At 46.5% G+C, this 15,775-nt stretch overlaps 1 protein-coding gene and 2 non-coding genes across 5 annotated transcripts in view; all 3 read right to left on the minus strand.

Annotated features, from left to right (window-relative positions):
* CKAP5 (cytoskeleton associated protein 5) overlaps nt 1–15,775 on the minus strand; it is a 56,823-nt gene that overhangs the window by 15,196 nt on the left and 25,852 nt on the right. For 2 of the 3 annotated variants that reach the window (XM_040409174.1, XM_040409175.1), the window contains exons 16-35: nt 15,643–15,735; nt 14,684–14,869; nt 14,506–14,600; nt 14,365–14,422; nt 14,161–14,286; nt 7,499–7,638; nt 7,239–7,413; nt 6,785–6,898; nt 5,985–6,113; nt 5,444–5,638; nt 4,616–4,757; nt 4,298–4,383; nt 4,090–4,179; nt 3,621–3,743; nt 3,219–3,368; nt 2,280–2,483; nt 1,833–1,968; nt 1,557–1,750; nt 1,295–1,464; nt 119–292 (exon numbers count right to left, since the gene is read on the minus strand). In XM_040409174.1, the coding sequence (XP_040265108.1) occupies nt 119–292; nt 1,295–1,464; nt 1,557–1,750; nt 1,833–1,968; nt 2,280–2,483; nt 3,219–3,368; nt 3,621–3,743; nt 4,090–4,179; nt 4,298–4,383; nt 4,616–4,757; nt 5,444–5,638; nt 5,985–6,113; nt 6,785–6,898; nt 7,239–7,413; nt 7,499–7,638; nt 14,161–14,286; nt 14,365–14,422; nt 14,506–14,600; nt 14,684–14,869; nt 15,643–15,735 (2,780 nt within the window). The remainder of the gene's footprint in view (nt 1–118; nt 293–1,294; nt 1,465–1,556; nt 1,751–1,832; nt 1,969–2,279; nt 2,484–3,218; nt 3,369–3,620; nt 3,744–4,089; nt 4,180–4,297; nt 4,384–4,615; nt 4,758–5,443; nt 5,639–5,984; nt 6,114–6,784; nt 6,899–7,238; nt 7,414–7,498; nt 7,639–14,160; nt 14,287–14,364; nt 14,423–14,505; nt 14,601–14,683; nt 14,870–15,642; nt 15,736–15,775) is intronic. The other variant, XM_040409176.1, reaches the window with a different exon arrangement.
* Nucleotides 2,134–2,242, minus strand: LOC120981278. The gene has a single exon (XR_005774689.1). It is a non-coding gene; the product is annotated as a small nucleolar RNA SNORD67 (small nucleolar RNA).
* Nucleotides 3,851–3,959, minus strand: LOC120981277. Its single transcript, XR_005774688.1, has one exon. It is a non-coding gene; the product is annotated as a small nucleolar RNA SNORD67 (small nucleolar RNA).

Consider the following 15,775-nt stretch of genomic DNA (forward strand, 5'->3'; position numbering starts at 1 on the left):
GGTTGTCAGATATTTCTGCTGAAGGTGAACTGAAGAGGCCACTAAAATTTGCTCTTCCAAAGCCAAGAGTCAACAACTGAAGCAGAATACAGCATCCGCATGCTACACAGCAACTTACTTTGGTTCTGGGATTAGGACTGGATCGAAGATCTCATCCAGCTTGTGCTGAACTAATGCTGGCATCTCGCACCTCACCGTGCCATTATCATTCTCAATTTCATCCAAATCCAACTGGAATTCTCTGGGAACTGAATGAGTTGGTTCCGGGTGTCCTCCCATGTTTCGGGCTTGACTGTAGAGAAGGAAGAGCAATTAAAAAAAAAAAAAAAAAAAAAAAAAAAAGCAATGTTTTGATGTGGTGCAATTCTACAATAAACTGAAGTTTAGACATGAGATTTTGCATGCAGAAAGACCACATTAGTCTACATGAATATACTATGAAAAAGAGGTCTGAAATACCCATCTGCAAACTTATCGGACAGGTCTTCATGCATCCTAGTACCTTACGGCCAATTACTCAGAACCGCAGGCACGTCCTAACACAAAAGGGCATTGTCCAAAAACAAATCCGACATTTCGCCTGCTTGTAGCCACCACTAGAGGAAGCTCACGAGTAACCTGCATACTGTTTATTCATTTAACTCAGGACTTGTCTGTTATGTTCCCCATGTAGTAATTCTGGAGCATCTATTGCTTCTATTTCCTACTAGAAGGGTATACTAAAGCCTATCTAGGAGTGTCCCTGTACAATCAGACTCTACCCAACCAGTGCTACCAGCAGCAGACTGTCGGGATACACCACAAACTGATAAGTTATTGAAGCCTGCTCTTAATTTTCTGGTATGCATAATAAAGGGCACAAGAGTCATCCCAAAGGATGCTCCAGGACAGTTTTTGCATGGGGAATGCAAGTGCTTACAGATGTGTCAGGAAGGGCGACAGGTTCTCTCTACATCATAGTAATGGCTGAAGGCAGCCAGAACCTAATTACCAGTCTATACTGGGACATGTCCAAGAAGCCATGCCGGTCAAGGTGGACGATCAACAGTTACACAATGTACAGTGTGTACTATATATAAGGAGCTCCTTGGAAAACTAAATGACTGTTTTCTGTACATGTAGTGATCGTTTGGCAAGCAGTTATTGCAAATAACTCTGAGGCCAATACTTACATCCTATAAGTGCGGTACATGATTCTTTCCAAGGAAAGGCATTGATAAAAGAACAGAATATTTAGCACTTTGCTAGGTAGTGATGAAAATGCATTTCAGTGGCAAGTGGATGCTAAACCTACTTCAATTTGGAAGACATGTCTTCAGGAGGTGCTTTCCGCTGCAGACTAGTATTGGCACTCTGAACGCGCTGCGGTTTCTCTTCTGGTTGTTTAGCAGGGGCAGCCACAGTCTGTTTCTTACCAGCACGCTTTATCCTTTCCTCCAGCATGCTCATGTCCTTCTCAGACAGCTGGAGGGGGGGGGGGAAAAAAAAATGCATAGAAAACGATTAACCCATTATGACAAGTCAAACGATCTCATCTGCCAGGTGAACGTGCTTACATTTCCTATGAGTTTGAAGACTTGCTCTCCATGCACGTTGTACACGATCACGATGGTGTTAAGAGCAGCATTGCGCACGCTGTTATCTCTGTCTCCAATATGCACAGCGATCTCCTTCAGGGTTTTGGCAGGTGTCGGCTGACAAACACTCATACCATAGGATTCGACCAGGCAGCCAAGCTCCTCCAGGCACTCTGTGCAGACAAACAAAATAAAAGAATTTGAAGGGGACCCATAAGATTCTGTGACACAGTAAATCCACTTTGCACAACTAACCAGCTCGCTGCTTGGAGTTCTTTGACTTGGTCCCTTCCATCACAAAGTTAAACATCTTGCTAGCTGGGTACACCAGGCACATCTTGTTCAAAATGGCACGCACATCTTTTCGTACAATATCTTTTGGCTCGCCCACCTGTGCAAGAGACCAGATGAAAAAGCATAGAGATTAAAAGATCCCAAAATCATACTTTAGTCACCTTGCAGACATTGGTCCCTTGCATTGCAAGACACTAATGCGAGTAATCTTAAAAATGCCCAACGCAATGTAAAATTAGATGGACTGGTGGTGGGAATAAACATGGAGTCAGCTGGCCCCTGTGCACATGGCTGTGTCAACACAACAAGTCTGGGGAGTACTACAGTACACAGCACTGCAGACCCCCTTAGTGCAACTCATCATCCTCCAGTAGCTACTTCCACCACAATCTACCAAAGTTCACTCACCTTATTCAGCAGGTAAGGGAGGAAGGAGGTGGCCTCAAGCTCTGTGAGATGGTATTCCTCTTGGCTAAGCATGGCAAAGAGCAACTTCAGGTATTCCAGAACCTTCATCAAGACACTGGTGTTGGTGTCAAAGAAGCGCAAGGTAAACCATTTAAGAACGAGGTCCAAGCTGCCGATAACTCCTTCCTTCTCAGTCTCCAAGCGCTAAAAAAGGGAAGACAGAACATTGATGTACAATTGCATTACACGCTATTGACACCATTGGGCTTTTTTTATTATTACGTTTTGGGCTAAAAATCTATTTTCAGCAGTTTGTGGGATGCAAAAAATATAAAATAAAAAATAAGTCTATTGGCAGCCACTCGTGATTTCTGTCATCTCACGTGAAGCCTTCTCTGACCTCAAACACTCATAGCTAAACCCTTACCAAACTGATAAGAACATGGCCTTATTGTTTATGAGGTCAGGGGATCAGAGATAAGGCTTCACATGAGCCATCAACTGACAGAACTCAGGAGGGAAAGAATGCAAATAATTTGATTTTTAACCCTATGTATAACAAAAACTGCTGTAAAATTTTAATAAAGACCAATTGAGAAAATAAATTTAGCCCAAAATTAGTAAAATGTAATCATAAAACACTGCCCTAAAAAGGTGTCCATAGCCCTTAAGCAATTCCACATCACATACAAACACAAGATCAGGACAACCTATGTCCTTAGGTGAAGATCTTGTGGTGACTATGTATTACACAACGCTGGCAAAGTGCCGGCAGCATGGAAAGTGTTGACTTGACACAAACCCTTAAAGTTTGGTAGCCTCAATACACACCAATGGCAATGAACTAGTTATGGTGGGAAGGAAGCTGTCCATTGCCAGAAGATAGCTAGCTCATGTCACAGGCACAAAGTGCTATGCAAGTAAGGCCTGATTACTCACATCAGTCATTATGGCCAAGGCCTTTATATGGCGCTGGAAATCAGCATGGAATAGCTCATCCTGTAGCCATTTTGCAAGACAGGTAGACATCTGAGTTTTCAGCTGCTCAATGTACTCGTCACGAGGGGCTGGAAAGTTCCATTTCAAGACCTGCAATGCAATTCACCTAGTCAAAGGCAATGAAGGATATCAAATGCAGATCAAGACTAATACACAACTCCTTCTCCACCGGCATAGAGATTAACAGTCTGTCGCATGTACCCTGGCATGTCTATTTAAAAGCAAGATCTGTTATACAGATTTCTTTTTAAAGAAAAATTGTGCAAACAATTTTATATCGGCGGAAGATTTTATTTTATTTTTTTAAGAGCGCAAACAGACATTCATAGAGAGTTGGCCCACCTTCAATGCCTTCTCCTCCTTCACCCTCTGTTCCTTCCCGTTAGGAACTACTATGTAAATGGGGCCAGACCTGTCCTCCTCTTCTTTCAGTGGCTTGCTTGGCACTTTCTTTGCGGGCACAACCTGAGGGAGCATACAGGTCAGATCAATTAAATGGTCCAAGTTCTAATGTCCATACAGTGGTGGTTAATATATGGTGCATTAAGGAAAAGGAAAAGTGGTGTGATAACTGTGGAGTCAGCTGGCCCCTGTGCACCTGGGTTATGTCACCAGCTTTGATCTGAAGAGTGTGCAGCGCTCGGCACTACAGCACCCCGTGTGCAACTCATCATCCTCCAAACAGCTTCTACTTCCACCCTTGAGCTCCACAGATACTCAGTTGTGCATCATACACATCAAAAGGTGCAAAGATAAAGAGCAGCATACGCAAGTGCAACACAACCCATCTCCACATGTGCACTTTTGTTACCGCCGGCTTAGTTTGCTTGGCTTTGGACACGCTGGTATTAGCCTTCGTTGGGGTCATACTGGTATTACCCTCTGATGACACTGACTGGGTCTACAGAGAAAGGGTTGCATCTTTAAAGGGCAGCAAGAAGAAATACCTCTAACAATGGGATGTTTTTTCCTGCTGCAATGTGCATTTATATGGTGTTCTGGAAGAGAGGAGATTATACCTTTCCTTTAGACGCCGGTGCACCCGGTTTAGTCTTCTTTGGATCTGGCTTGCTCTCTGAAGGTGGTGGCCCAGAATCATACACAGCTGAAGAATAATGAAACTGTTAGGACAAGGTCAACAGCAGTAACGTGAGCACTGGGCAGGAGGTCCCGTTATATAACATTACTGCCCTCATCGAAAATATCCATAAATGCTTATGTATCAGATCTGCATCTATATTACTGCTCAATAAAACACCATGGGATAGCCATATACATAAAAAAAAAAAAAAAAAAAAACACATTAAGACCCTAAAAGGCAGTCATGTCATACATACCTGCTGCAGGGGCAGGAGCCGAGGCTTGGGCAGACCCTCCTGCTTGCTTGGAAGAGGTCTTGCCTGGTGGTGGGGCAGGTTTGGCTGGCATGCTGGTTTTTGCCTTCTCCAGCAGAACAACCACCTGGTCTTTAGATGCAGGCTAAAAGATAAAGTATGGTATAGATTACAGATGAAGATATTGTTTGCAAACTAATTTGGTCAGTAAAATTCACTAATAGGTATAAAGCATCACACCTTTCATCCATGTGTCCATGTTTGGAAAAAATTCTGAAGAGGCTTTTTCATACAACTCTTATGACATCCTAATAGAAGGCCTCAACTTCTGAAAATGAGTGCACGTTAAAAAAGGAGTTGCCCCAGTATTTTTTACTGCAGGAAGGCTGATTGAATATTTAACTTGCCTTCCCAGCCCGACAGGTACTCCAGCGGCTTTCAAGAGTGGCAGCCAGTCTAGTATTCTTTTGGCTGCAGTGGTGGCAGCCTGTAAACTGCTGCAGCCGATCACTGGCATCAGTGGTCTCACGCTATACACAGACCAGCCATTGGCTGTAGTGTGGATCAGAACATGACTACGGGAAGAGGAAAGACTGGCAGCACTGAATTGGAGGTGACTGGGAAGGAGAGTACGTTAAAAAATAAATAAAATAAATATTAAGGAAAAAATAAGGAAGAAGAGCTTAGCCCCTTTGAGTATATGCAAAAAGTAAGCCATGTTCAGGGCGTATTGCAAGTCTCTATCCCAGTCTTCAATAGTTGCTTATAAATAGTAGAAACTTAATCTCTCATCATAAATATAAATAAGTAAATCTTTAAAAAAAAGTTTACCTTGAGTTTACCAGTTGCTTTAGACATCTTTTCAAATCCAATATGCATCATAAACATGGGCAGAGCCTCCTGGGCTTTCTTACGTACGTCACCATTACGGTCTTCAAGGCAGGCGTACAAATAAGGGACACAGAACTGTAGATCTGAGGGTACCGTGCGCATGGTGGGAAGTTTTTCTGCCAACCATCCAAGAACCTACAAAAAAAAAAAAATAATAATTTTTTTTATAATATACACTAGCATCCAAGAGATCATTGACTCCTGACATAATGGCAAGAAGTGGCTGCGGTAGACAAACAGATGCTAAAAGGGGTATTCCCACAAACATCTAAATCACAAGATAGGTAATAAATGTCTAAGCACTGGGGCCCAATGCACCCCATTATTACTCAAGGCAAGACCACAGTAATGAGTATAGAGAAGCGTTCTATCATGTACACTGCTGCTGCATTCACAGTGCATGGGTCTGATGCTAATGTATAGTAGTTTATGAGCAGTTTTATAACAGGGAGGGGGGGAAACAAAAAAAATAAAAAATTACCTCTTGTCTGAGGAAAGGATTTTCTTTTTTCAGCTCCTCAGAGAGATCTTCTCCTTCTAACCAATCCTTCATACCAGTTTGCTCCACCCAGTTATTTAGTGTCACCAGTGCCGCAGCTCTGATATTTGCCTTAAAAAAAAAAAAAAAATCTATAAATAAATATATACACACACAAAAAATGCGGACAGCACATAGTGTGCTAGACACATCTTTATGTCAGTTCCGTAGCCCCGCAAAAATGATAGAACATGTCCTATTCCGTTTTGCTGACATGGATAGGCATTCTTACAATGGATCCACAATAAAAAAAACACAGATGCCATACAGAATGTCATCCGTTTTTTCTGCAGATTTGCAATTTGCAGACCAGAACACACATACGGTCACGTGAATGTAGCCTAAGAGTACATCTACACAGTCAGGTTTCTTCATGCGGTTTTAAAAGTCAAAACCAGGAGAGAATTAAAAAAAAAAAAAAAAAAAATATTTATCAGTCCTTTATACTCCTATGATCCTCTACTCCCAAATTTTGGCTTCTGAAACCAAATCTGGCCATACCCTTGCAAATGCCAAGCAGAGAAACAATTATTTTTCTAACACATGAATCCACTATGCCCAACTAGCAAGGGTCCACCTGCTAAGACCCTCGTCAAGCCATAACAGGGTCAATGGAGAGTGAAATCTGTGGGAAATACAGCTGTAAAGCTTCATGCAAAAGTACACTCTGGGGAAGATGCACTTCAATGAGTGAGCTGCTAAAACAATGAAATGAAAAGTTATATAATGTATTAAGAGCTCACCTTGCTATCTCCCAGGACCGTTACAATAGGCATACCCAGGTGCTTAACATGCTGTTTGATATTTGGACCCATGGCTGTGGCGAGTTGCTGCAGGATGCCCAAGGTCTGCTGAACCTGAAGAAATTCATGAACCACAGCTTGATTGACAGAATGCAACAGATACTAGCATTACTCAAAAAATAAATATTCCAGTTATATTAACCACAGAAACTATTAGATCAGTAGGGGTCCTACTGCCGAGATCCCCACTGATCACAAGAATGGGGGCTCAGCCATTTCTGGAACTCCCATAGAAATGGAGAGGCTGAGCGCATGCCCGATTGGCTGCTCTATCCATTTCAGGGGCTCCACGAGGCAAGGGGCCCACCTTTCTAGGGATCGGCAACCTCAGCAATTGAAACAGTAAAAATAAAGCTTATGCCCCTAAATCTTACAATAGGTTACCAGTACTTACCAGGATCTTATTAGAGTCACCGAGACGACCCTTCAGTGCAATTGGAAGTTCTCCGATATTAGGAAGGATGAATTTGGCCTCATTAAGAATTGTTGCAACTTCATCTAAACCTTCCTTGCGGATTTTCCAGTTTTTATCGCCGATCTTTGACACAAGGTCAGAAGTGATTTTGTCACTAAAGGAATAAAAGCATAGGTAAGGATGGATCACTAGAAAGCTTACATAACTAGATAGATCACCTACAAGTTTAGACAACTAACCTGATCTCAGCCCGTGGCAGAAGATCCATTACGTCAACAGGAGAGTCCTCTTCCTGCTCCTCCCCCTCGTCACCATCATCTCCTCCTGCACCAGACTTTGTAGATCCACGGGTTGGTGCTGATGGAGTCTGTCCCTTCATCTGTCAGAATGAACATTAATGGTATCACAAAATCACATGCCGTATTTCAGCCACACAGATATTGTAATGGTTAGTTTATTATCCAAGTCTAGATGGGCCTGGATGGATGCAGTTCTTAGAGCCATGATGGAAACCAACTTTTGGCCTTCTTCTGGATCAACACAGTAAGAATACATGGGATCATTTACTATCTAGAAATACACTTATATTAGGCATTTCTTGCTCGTATCATTGGGGGACACAGGACTGTGGGTATAGGACTGCCACTAGGAGGAGGAGGAGACACTAGGCTGAAAACGGTTATGCTCTCTCCAGGCTGGAGGGAGGGGGGGGGGGGGGGGGTATAGCTGGCAGAGGAGGAGCTAACAGTTTTTAGCTTCGTGTCATAGGAGGCAGACCTCCCTGCTTAGGCTACTTTCACACTTGCGGCAGTGTGATCCGGATCCGCCAATTTGGATGTGACAAAGCATTTGAGAGACGGATCCGTCTCACAAATGCATTGCAAGAACCGATCAGTCTTCTGCTTGACATGCGGACAGACGGATCAGTCTTGGATTTTCTTTCACATTTTTACCGGTCGGCGCAGGCCGGATCCGGCATTTTGAATGCCGGATCCGACACTAATACATTCCTATGGGGAAAAATGCCGGATCCGGCATTCAGGCAAGTCTTCAGTTTTTTTCGCCGGAGATAAAACCGTAGCATGCTACGGTTTTATCTTTTGCCTGATCAGTTAAAACGACTGAACTGAAGACATCCTGATGCAAACTGAACGGATTACTCTACATTCAGAATGCATGGGGATATGCCTGATCAGTTCTTTTCCGGTATCCCCTGTGACGGAACATTGCCTTTGTTTACCCGGGGAGGCCGGCCGGTGTCAGTTGTCCCACCGCCCTGCCTCCCCAAGAAGAAAAAGGTTGACCAGGGCAGCCTTTCACCCCTGCTTCCCGCCAGCGCAAGGGCCACCTGTTCTTCAAGCCCTTTCCTCACCAGTCCCCTGCCACTTCTGTGCCAGCAACTGTAGAGGTGGCCCTGCTGGTTCATAATATAAGGGCGAAGAACACAGATGAAGGCAGGTGAGTATCTCTCTCCCACCTCCCTCCCCAGTCTCCACCCTCTGCCTGGTCCCAGATTTGGACAGCAGGCATCACGGAGGAGTAGTGATCCCACACTTCAGGCGGACGCCATTCGCACCGCCGTGGGTCATGCAGGGTTAAGTATTTTGCGGGCCGGCCTTAAAATGGAGCCTGGTTGCTCCGCTATAGGGTACGGGGGGCGCTGTTTTTTCTCCAGCACTTCATTCTGCCCTCACCTCCCCTGCCGATGGGTCACGTACGGACTCCTTTTTTGAAGTTATTCAGGGAGTCCTGACGGGATCCCGATGCGCCACAGAGTGTGTGGCGGATCAGGGCAGGGGGGGGGGGGGGGGGGGGAGTGGGGGGGCGTGGCTTGACTGCTGCGCGCTGCGATCGTCAGTTTCGAGCCAGTCATGCTCCTCGCCGTCCTGAGGGGGCAGGGCTAGCTTTCCCGCCGCGACAGGACGTTCCCTACTTCCGCAGATCTCTGCAACTGTCGGAAACACAGGACTGGGTTCGCCGGACATTCTAGTAGGATTATTGCTTCCCCCTCCAGCATTGAGCGCTATCAGCACACCATGTCTGACCCAATCAGTAATTCCCCTCAGGCCACCTAGTAGGCTTGCACTACTTGCAAGGTAAAATTCCCTCGTGGACAGGCAGACTCTGCTTGGCATGCCCATTTTCTGCGGTGGTCGCCAAGGCATGGGACCAGCCAGGTTTGCGCTTTCTGGCCACAAAGCGGCTGGACCTGCTATATCCTTTTCCCACTGAGTGAGTGGCGAAATGGTCCTCTCTGCCGAAGGTGGATCCTCCGGTCACTCGCCTTGCTATAAATACAGCTATTCCGGTAGTCGACAGATCCTCTCTCCATGACCCTATAGACAGTCGCATAGAGTCCCTCGCCAAGTCCATCTTTACGGCCAGTGGCTCAGCACTACAGCCCATTTTCGCTTCTGCCTCGGTGGCCAAGGCGGTCTCGGAGAGAGCCCTACGTTTGAACTAGGACTTGGCGGCAGATCTTCACCAAGCTGACTTTAAATCCTTGGCGGTTCAAATCTCTCAGGCAGGGAAATCTCTTTGTGAGGCGGCCCTGGAGGCTGGGGCTATGGTCGCACGCTCCTCGGCCCTCGCGGTATATCTCCGCCGAGAACTCTGGCTTAAAGTTTGGGCGGCAGATTCATCCTCTAAGCGATCACTTGCGGGACTTCCCTTTACTGGGTCCCGACTCTTCGGGACGTAATCATTTCGGAAGAGACGGGTGGAAAGAGCACCCACCTTCCACAACCAAAGACAAAGCGTACATTTCGTCCTAGGGCCTCAGCTTCCCAGTCCTTTCGCCGATTCTCTTGCACTCGTCAGGCGGCCAACATGTCTGCCAGGCTGCCCACACAGGACCAGCAGAAAAAAAAAAAGCATCTTTTAAACCCCAACCGGCCTGGCGCCCACGGGCTCAACTGCCACGTTCCTCTTCTGGCAAACAGTCTACCGCATTATGGTGGGGGACATGGGAGGCTCCCATCTCGGACGCATGGGCACTCGAGGTCATAACCTCCACCCCTTCCAACCGTTTTTCCCCCTCTCACAACCCCCCAGGGATCCAGTTCCGGTTGAAACATCCTTCCAGGCGGTTCAATCCCTCCTTGCACGGGGTGTGATAACTCCGGTTCCTCTGGAGGAACGATTTATGGGTTTTTATTCAATCCTGTTCATGGTTCCCAAAAGAGGGCGCTGTCTGCCCGGTTCTAAATCTTAAGGTGCTAAACCGGTTTCTCCGTGTTCAACATTTCAGAATAGAGTCCCTTCGCTCAGTGGTTGCTTCAAGGGACATTCCTAGCGTCCATAGATATTCAGGATGCCTACTTGCACATCCCTATCTCAGACGCCCACCAACGCTTTCTCCGTTTCGCTATTCAGTTGTGCCATTACCAGTATGTCGCCCTGCCCTTCAGCTTGGTGACAGCTCCGTGGGTATTCACGAAGGTGCTCGCTCCCCTATCTGGACGACATCCTGATCAAGGCTCCGACAGTCGCTCACTGCAAAAGAAGTCTACGGATCACCTTAGACACATTTTCTCGCTTCAGCTGGCTGGTGAACCTGCAGAAGTCTTCCCTGCATCCCTCCACTCAGATCAGGTTCCTCGGCATCATACTGGATTCGAGCGCAGCGTTGGTACGCCTCCCCCCAGACAAGAGGCTGGATCTTCAGCAGTCGGTCCGTCTCCTTCTCAAGCACCGAAGCCCATCAATTCGCAATTGTATGCGGATACTGGCTGCGATGGTAGCCTCCTTCGAGGCAGTTCCATTGGCACAATTCCACACCCGTCATTTCAATTGTCGTTCTGGGACAAATCTTCGGATTGGCGTATCAACCTGTCTCGACAGGCACGGTCGGCAAGGTTGGGGTGGGGTCTTCACCACCCGAACAGTCCAAGGCGTTTGGTCTCCATCGAAGTCCAAACTGCCCATCAACATATTGGAGCTCCGGGCCATTTATCTGTCCCTTCGGCATTGGCCCCCTCTCCTGGAGGGCCGTCCACTCGGGGTCCAGTCGGACAATGCCATGGCTGTGGCTTATATCAACCACCAAGGGGGGGACCTGCAGCCTTGCGGCGATACAGGAATCAGCAAAGGTCCTACAGTGGGCAGAAGCCCACGTTAAGGTGATCTCAGCAGTCTACATCCCAGGAGTGGACAATTGGACGGTGGATTTTCTCAGCTGGACGACGGTGGACCCCAGGGAGTGGTCCCTCCATATGGAGGTGCTCGAGGCGCTGTCTCCGTTGGGGTCGACCGGACGTGGACTTGATGGCGTCCACACTCACTTGATCCTTCTCTCGCGCAAGAGACCCCAAGGAGTACGACATAGACGCCCTCGTGGCACCATGGGAAGGCTTTTCTCTCCTGTACGTCTTCCCACCTCTTCTGCCTCGGATTCTGCGCAGAATCAGGATGGTGGGCATCCGAACGATCCTGATCGCACCCGACTGGCCTCACCGAGCGTGGTACACCGACCTCCTTCCGCTCAGGGCTAACCTTCTCTCACAGGGTTCGGTCTTCCACCAGCGTTTAGATACGCTACGTTTGACGGTTTCTCTGATCCGGTCATTCGTACGATGATTATGGCCAGAAAGCCCACGTCGTCCAAAATCTATTACAGGACTTGGAAGTCCTTCCTGCGTTTGTGAGGAACGTGGTCTCCCTCCCAGACTGCTCTCCCTTCCTACTATTCTGGCATTTCTTCAATCTGGATTGGAACTTGGACTTGCGCTTAGCCCTTTGAAGGGACAGGTTTCAGCCCTGTCCATATTTTTCCAGCGGTCCCTGGCTGGGTTAGGCCCCGTTAAGACATTTCTGAAGGGGGTGGTTCACACAGTGCCTCCTTATCTTCCCCCATTGCATTCTTGGGACTTGAACCTGGTCCTGAGCTTGCTCCAGGCCACTCCGTTCAAGCCTTTGAGTACGGTCTCTCTTCGCTTACTCTCCTGGAAAGTGGCCTTTTTGGTGGCCATCACGTCTATCAGGAGAGTTTCGGAGCTGGCAGCACTTTCTTGCAAGTAGCCATTTCTGGTGCTTCACCAAGATAAAGTGGTGCTCCGCCCAGTGCTTTCTTTTCAGCCAAAAGGGATGTCGGCCTTTCATGTCAATGAGGACATTGTTCTCCCCTCGTTCTGCCCGCAGCCTTCTCATACTAGAGCACGAACTCCATCGGCTTGATGTTGAGCGGGCTTTGAGGATCTACCTGTCAGTTTCTGGTTCTTTTCGGCGTACACTCTTTGTTTGTAGTCCCTGAAGGCCCTCGTAAGAGGTTGGCGGCCTCTAGGGTGACGATTGCCCGGTGGATTCGTCAGTGATTGCCGAGGCATACCGCTCCCTGGACAAGGCACCTCCCCCTGGGATCACAGCTCACTCTACCAGAGCTGTCGGGTTTCTTGGGCTCACCTTCACCATGCAGGTCCTCCTTGCACACGTTCACAAAATTTTACCGGGTGCATTCTCTGGCCCGGATGGTTTTGCAGGCTGCAGTGTAGTAACTTCCGTGAGGGAGTTGTTTTCCCATCCCCGTTGACTGCTTTAGAATGTCTCACGGCCCTGTGTCCCCCAATGATACGAGCGAGAAAACAAGATTTTTGTGAATCCACCTGTAAAATCTCCCACTTAGTTCGTTGGGGGACAAAGCACCCACCCAATTTTCTTATTGCGGCATGTAGGGCCAGTTGGGACCTCTGTTCTGGTTTGGTCCTACGGCTGTGTGTGGCTCTAGTTTGTTTCAGTTTACTTTCTGCTTCTCCTATTGCTAGGGTACAAACTGATCTGATCTCTCCAGGCTGGAGGGGGTATAGCTGGCAGAGGAGGAGCTAACAGTTTTCAGCCTAGTGTCGCCTCCTAGTGGCAGCAAACAGCTATACCCATGATCCTGTGTCCCCCAATGAAATAAGCGAGAAAGATTTTACAGGCGAGTTGACAAAAATCTTGTTATTTCTTTTTAAATCAGATATCTCTTTAGGAGTTTTCAGTCATTTTTTATAACATTAACATGACAGATTATTATTTTTTGTAGACAGAAGACATATACATTAACAGTCATATATAATATATGCATTATAAAACACATATCTACAAAAGACATGGCATAAATCTTCGTAGAAACTCAGGTATCAAAGACATCTTCAATGTGATTGCAAACATCATCCATTAACAACTAAACCCAAAACCCCACCCAAACCCTACAATAGCAGGACACATTTATAACAGCCTTCCTTCAACACTCCTGGGTTGTCGGCACCGCAGTACTCATTAGTAAACCATCCTCCAGCATCAATTTCCAACCACCTATATGTCCATAAAGCATCACCATCCATTTTCCCATACAACCATATTTCAATTCCAATTAAGCCAGTCACCAGCAGGCTTCTGTACATACACCACACACATATACTACCATCTATAGCCTCTCCCCTTCCTCTCTTATTTTCAGATTCACTTCAGTATCATATGTATCCTCCATCTGCACTGCACTCACCTAGTACATATAAAACTCCTTGTAAGCGCCAACCAGGAGCTTGTTATTTCTAACGCAGATTGCGGTGTAATGCGAGACTTTCTTGCTCGCACCAGGTCCAAAAAAAAGGGGAGTGATGGGGGCTACCGACCTGTCTTAATCATTTTCGACACCTGTTTTAGGCATAGAAAATGGTCTAAATGTAAGCCAGCAAGGACGCTGACTGACATTTAGACTGTCGGTGGATACAACAAAGTTATGTAGAGTCCGGCACCTCCTAACTTTAGTGGATTCACCGCCAGATACAGGGGTTAAGATCGGTGTTTTAAAACGCCAGTCTTAATAAAGGACCCCCCATAGTCTAATCTTTAAAGACCTGTCTCTATACAACTTAAATACCCAAGATGCATACCACAACCATAAATGTACTACTGTACTTACCTTCTCAAACTCTGCATCAATTTGAGCCAGAAGAGCCGGCTTTTCTTCTTCAAAAAACATTCGCAGTGGGGCTCCCATATACAGGAACATGACACCCAGCAAGGTGATGGCAGAAATCCTGATGGCCTGCAATTACATGACATCATGAGTCACAGGAACTTACATGGGTACAAAAGCCAAAAGTCAACAGCATAACAAACTTACAGGGTTTGTGGCAGCAAGAGCAGTCTTTACATTGGTGATGAAAGCCTTTACATTGATCCTGAAAATGCATGGATATAATGCCTAATCAGAATGCCTGCAGTTGTCATCTCCAAAGTTTGCAAGATGGAAGCTAAAACTTACCCTGTAAAACCAAACTCTTTTATTGCATTTGAAAGCCAGTTCAGGGTTTCCGATTGGTTCTTAGGATTTTTCTGTGCAAAAGCCAGGGAGACAACCTAGAAATAAGCAAGCAGTAGATTGTATCGCAGCTCAGTATCCAGTACCGAAGGATTAATATGGGTCAAGGTAAGGCCATCACCTGCTCAGCTGTCCAGGGGAGTGTACAGGCCTCTGCGATAGCACTGAGAGCTTCCTTGGCATTGCCCCCACATTTCACATCTCCAACTTTGTCTACAAGTCCATCAAGGACCACGTTGGCAGAGGTTTTAGAAAAGTTGCCTTTCTGAGCAATGAGAGCCACAATGTGCAACTTCATCTGCATGACCTAGGAGAGAATTTTTTTACAACATTATTCAAAGACCTACAGCAAGGAAGCAGGAAGTTTATAAAAGATAACTGTTAGTCCCTTGTTTGTCTGACAGCCATCTCTCCTATATTACATATGCATACTTGGCTGGGCTAAGCATGCAAGTATAATAAATGGGCTTTCTGCCCAGACACCTTTGGCAGGGATTTTTCCCTCAAGAAAGGTTGGCCAGTGGAATTCAAACTTGCCAAATCCTCCCCCTAACCATCTCCCTCAACATTTGCCATCAGGGAAAAAAGCCAGGAGGACACACACACACACACACACACACACAGGTAATCCTGGTAGTCTGTTCTGGCAGATTACTGTAGTCAGCACAGTCGGACCCCTATTCACTATAATGGGATCCTGCATAAAGGATTGCATTCTCCCAGATGATTACCACAGCAAGCAGCAGTATTTTCCCAGCAGAATGCTGAATAGGGATCTGGCGGTGTCAGACTATGCCAGATACGGTAACTCCAATAGTCTGTTCCCCTGCTGGAACAAGCTACTGGATTTACTTGCTGCAGATGTCAACCTTCCCTTAGCTTGTTCTTCCCTCCAGCAGAAGTCCATTATTTGATCCTTGCAAGAATTGCTTCAGTCTTAAACTGCGCATGTATGTACTGAAACAGGGAAACAAACATCCCGTGGCTCTCCAGTTGTTGCGGTAGGCCAAACCTGCTCGGGTGTGGTCTGCTCAATGACATCGTAAACCACTACATAGAAAGGTAACGAGGTTTACAAACCTGGAAGTTGGTCTCTTTAAAACCTGGTTTCTTGGCCAACATTTTGACTAGTGCTTGGCAGGGAATATCATTCCTCTCCATTGATTCAACAGCCTAAAGAAAGAAACACAGAAACATAACTTTGCCGGCTTTA

The sequence above is a fragment of the Bufo bufo genome, chromosome 10, assembly GCF_905171765.1.
Source record: "Bufo bufo chromosome 10, aBufBuf1.1, whole genome shotgun sequence".
NCBI classification, from domain to species: domain Eukaryota; kingdom Metazoa; phylum Chordata; class Amphibia; order Anura; family Bufonidae; genus Bufo; species Bufo bufo.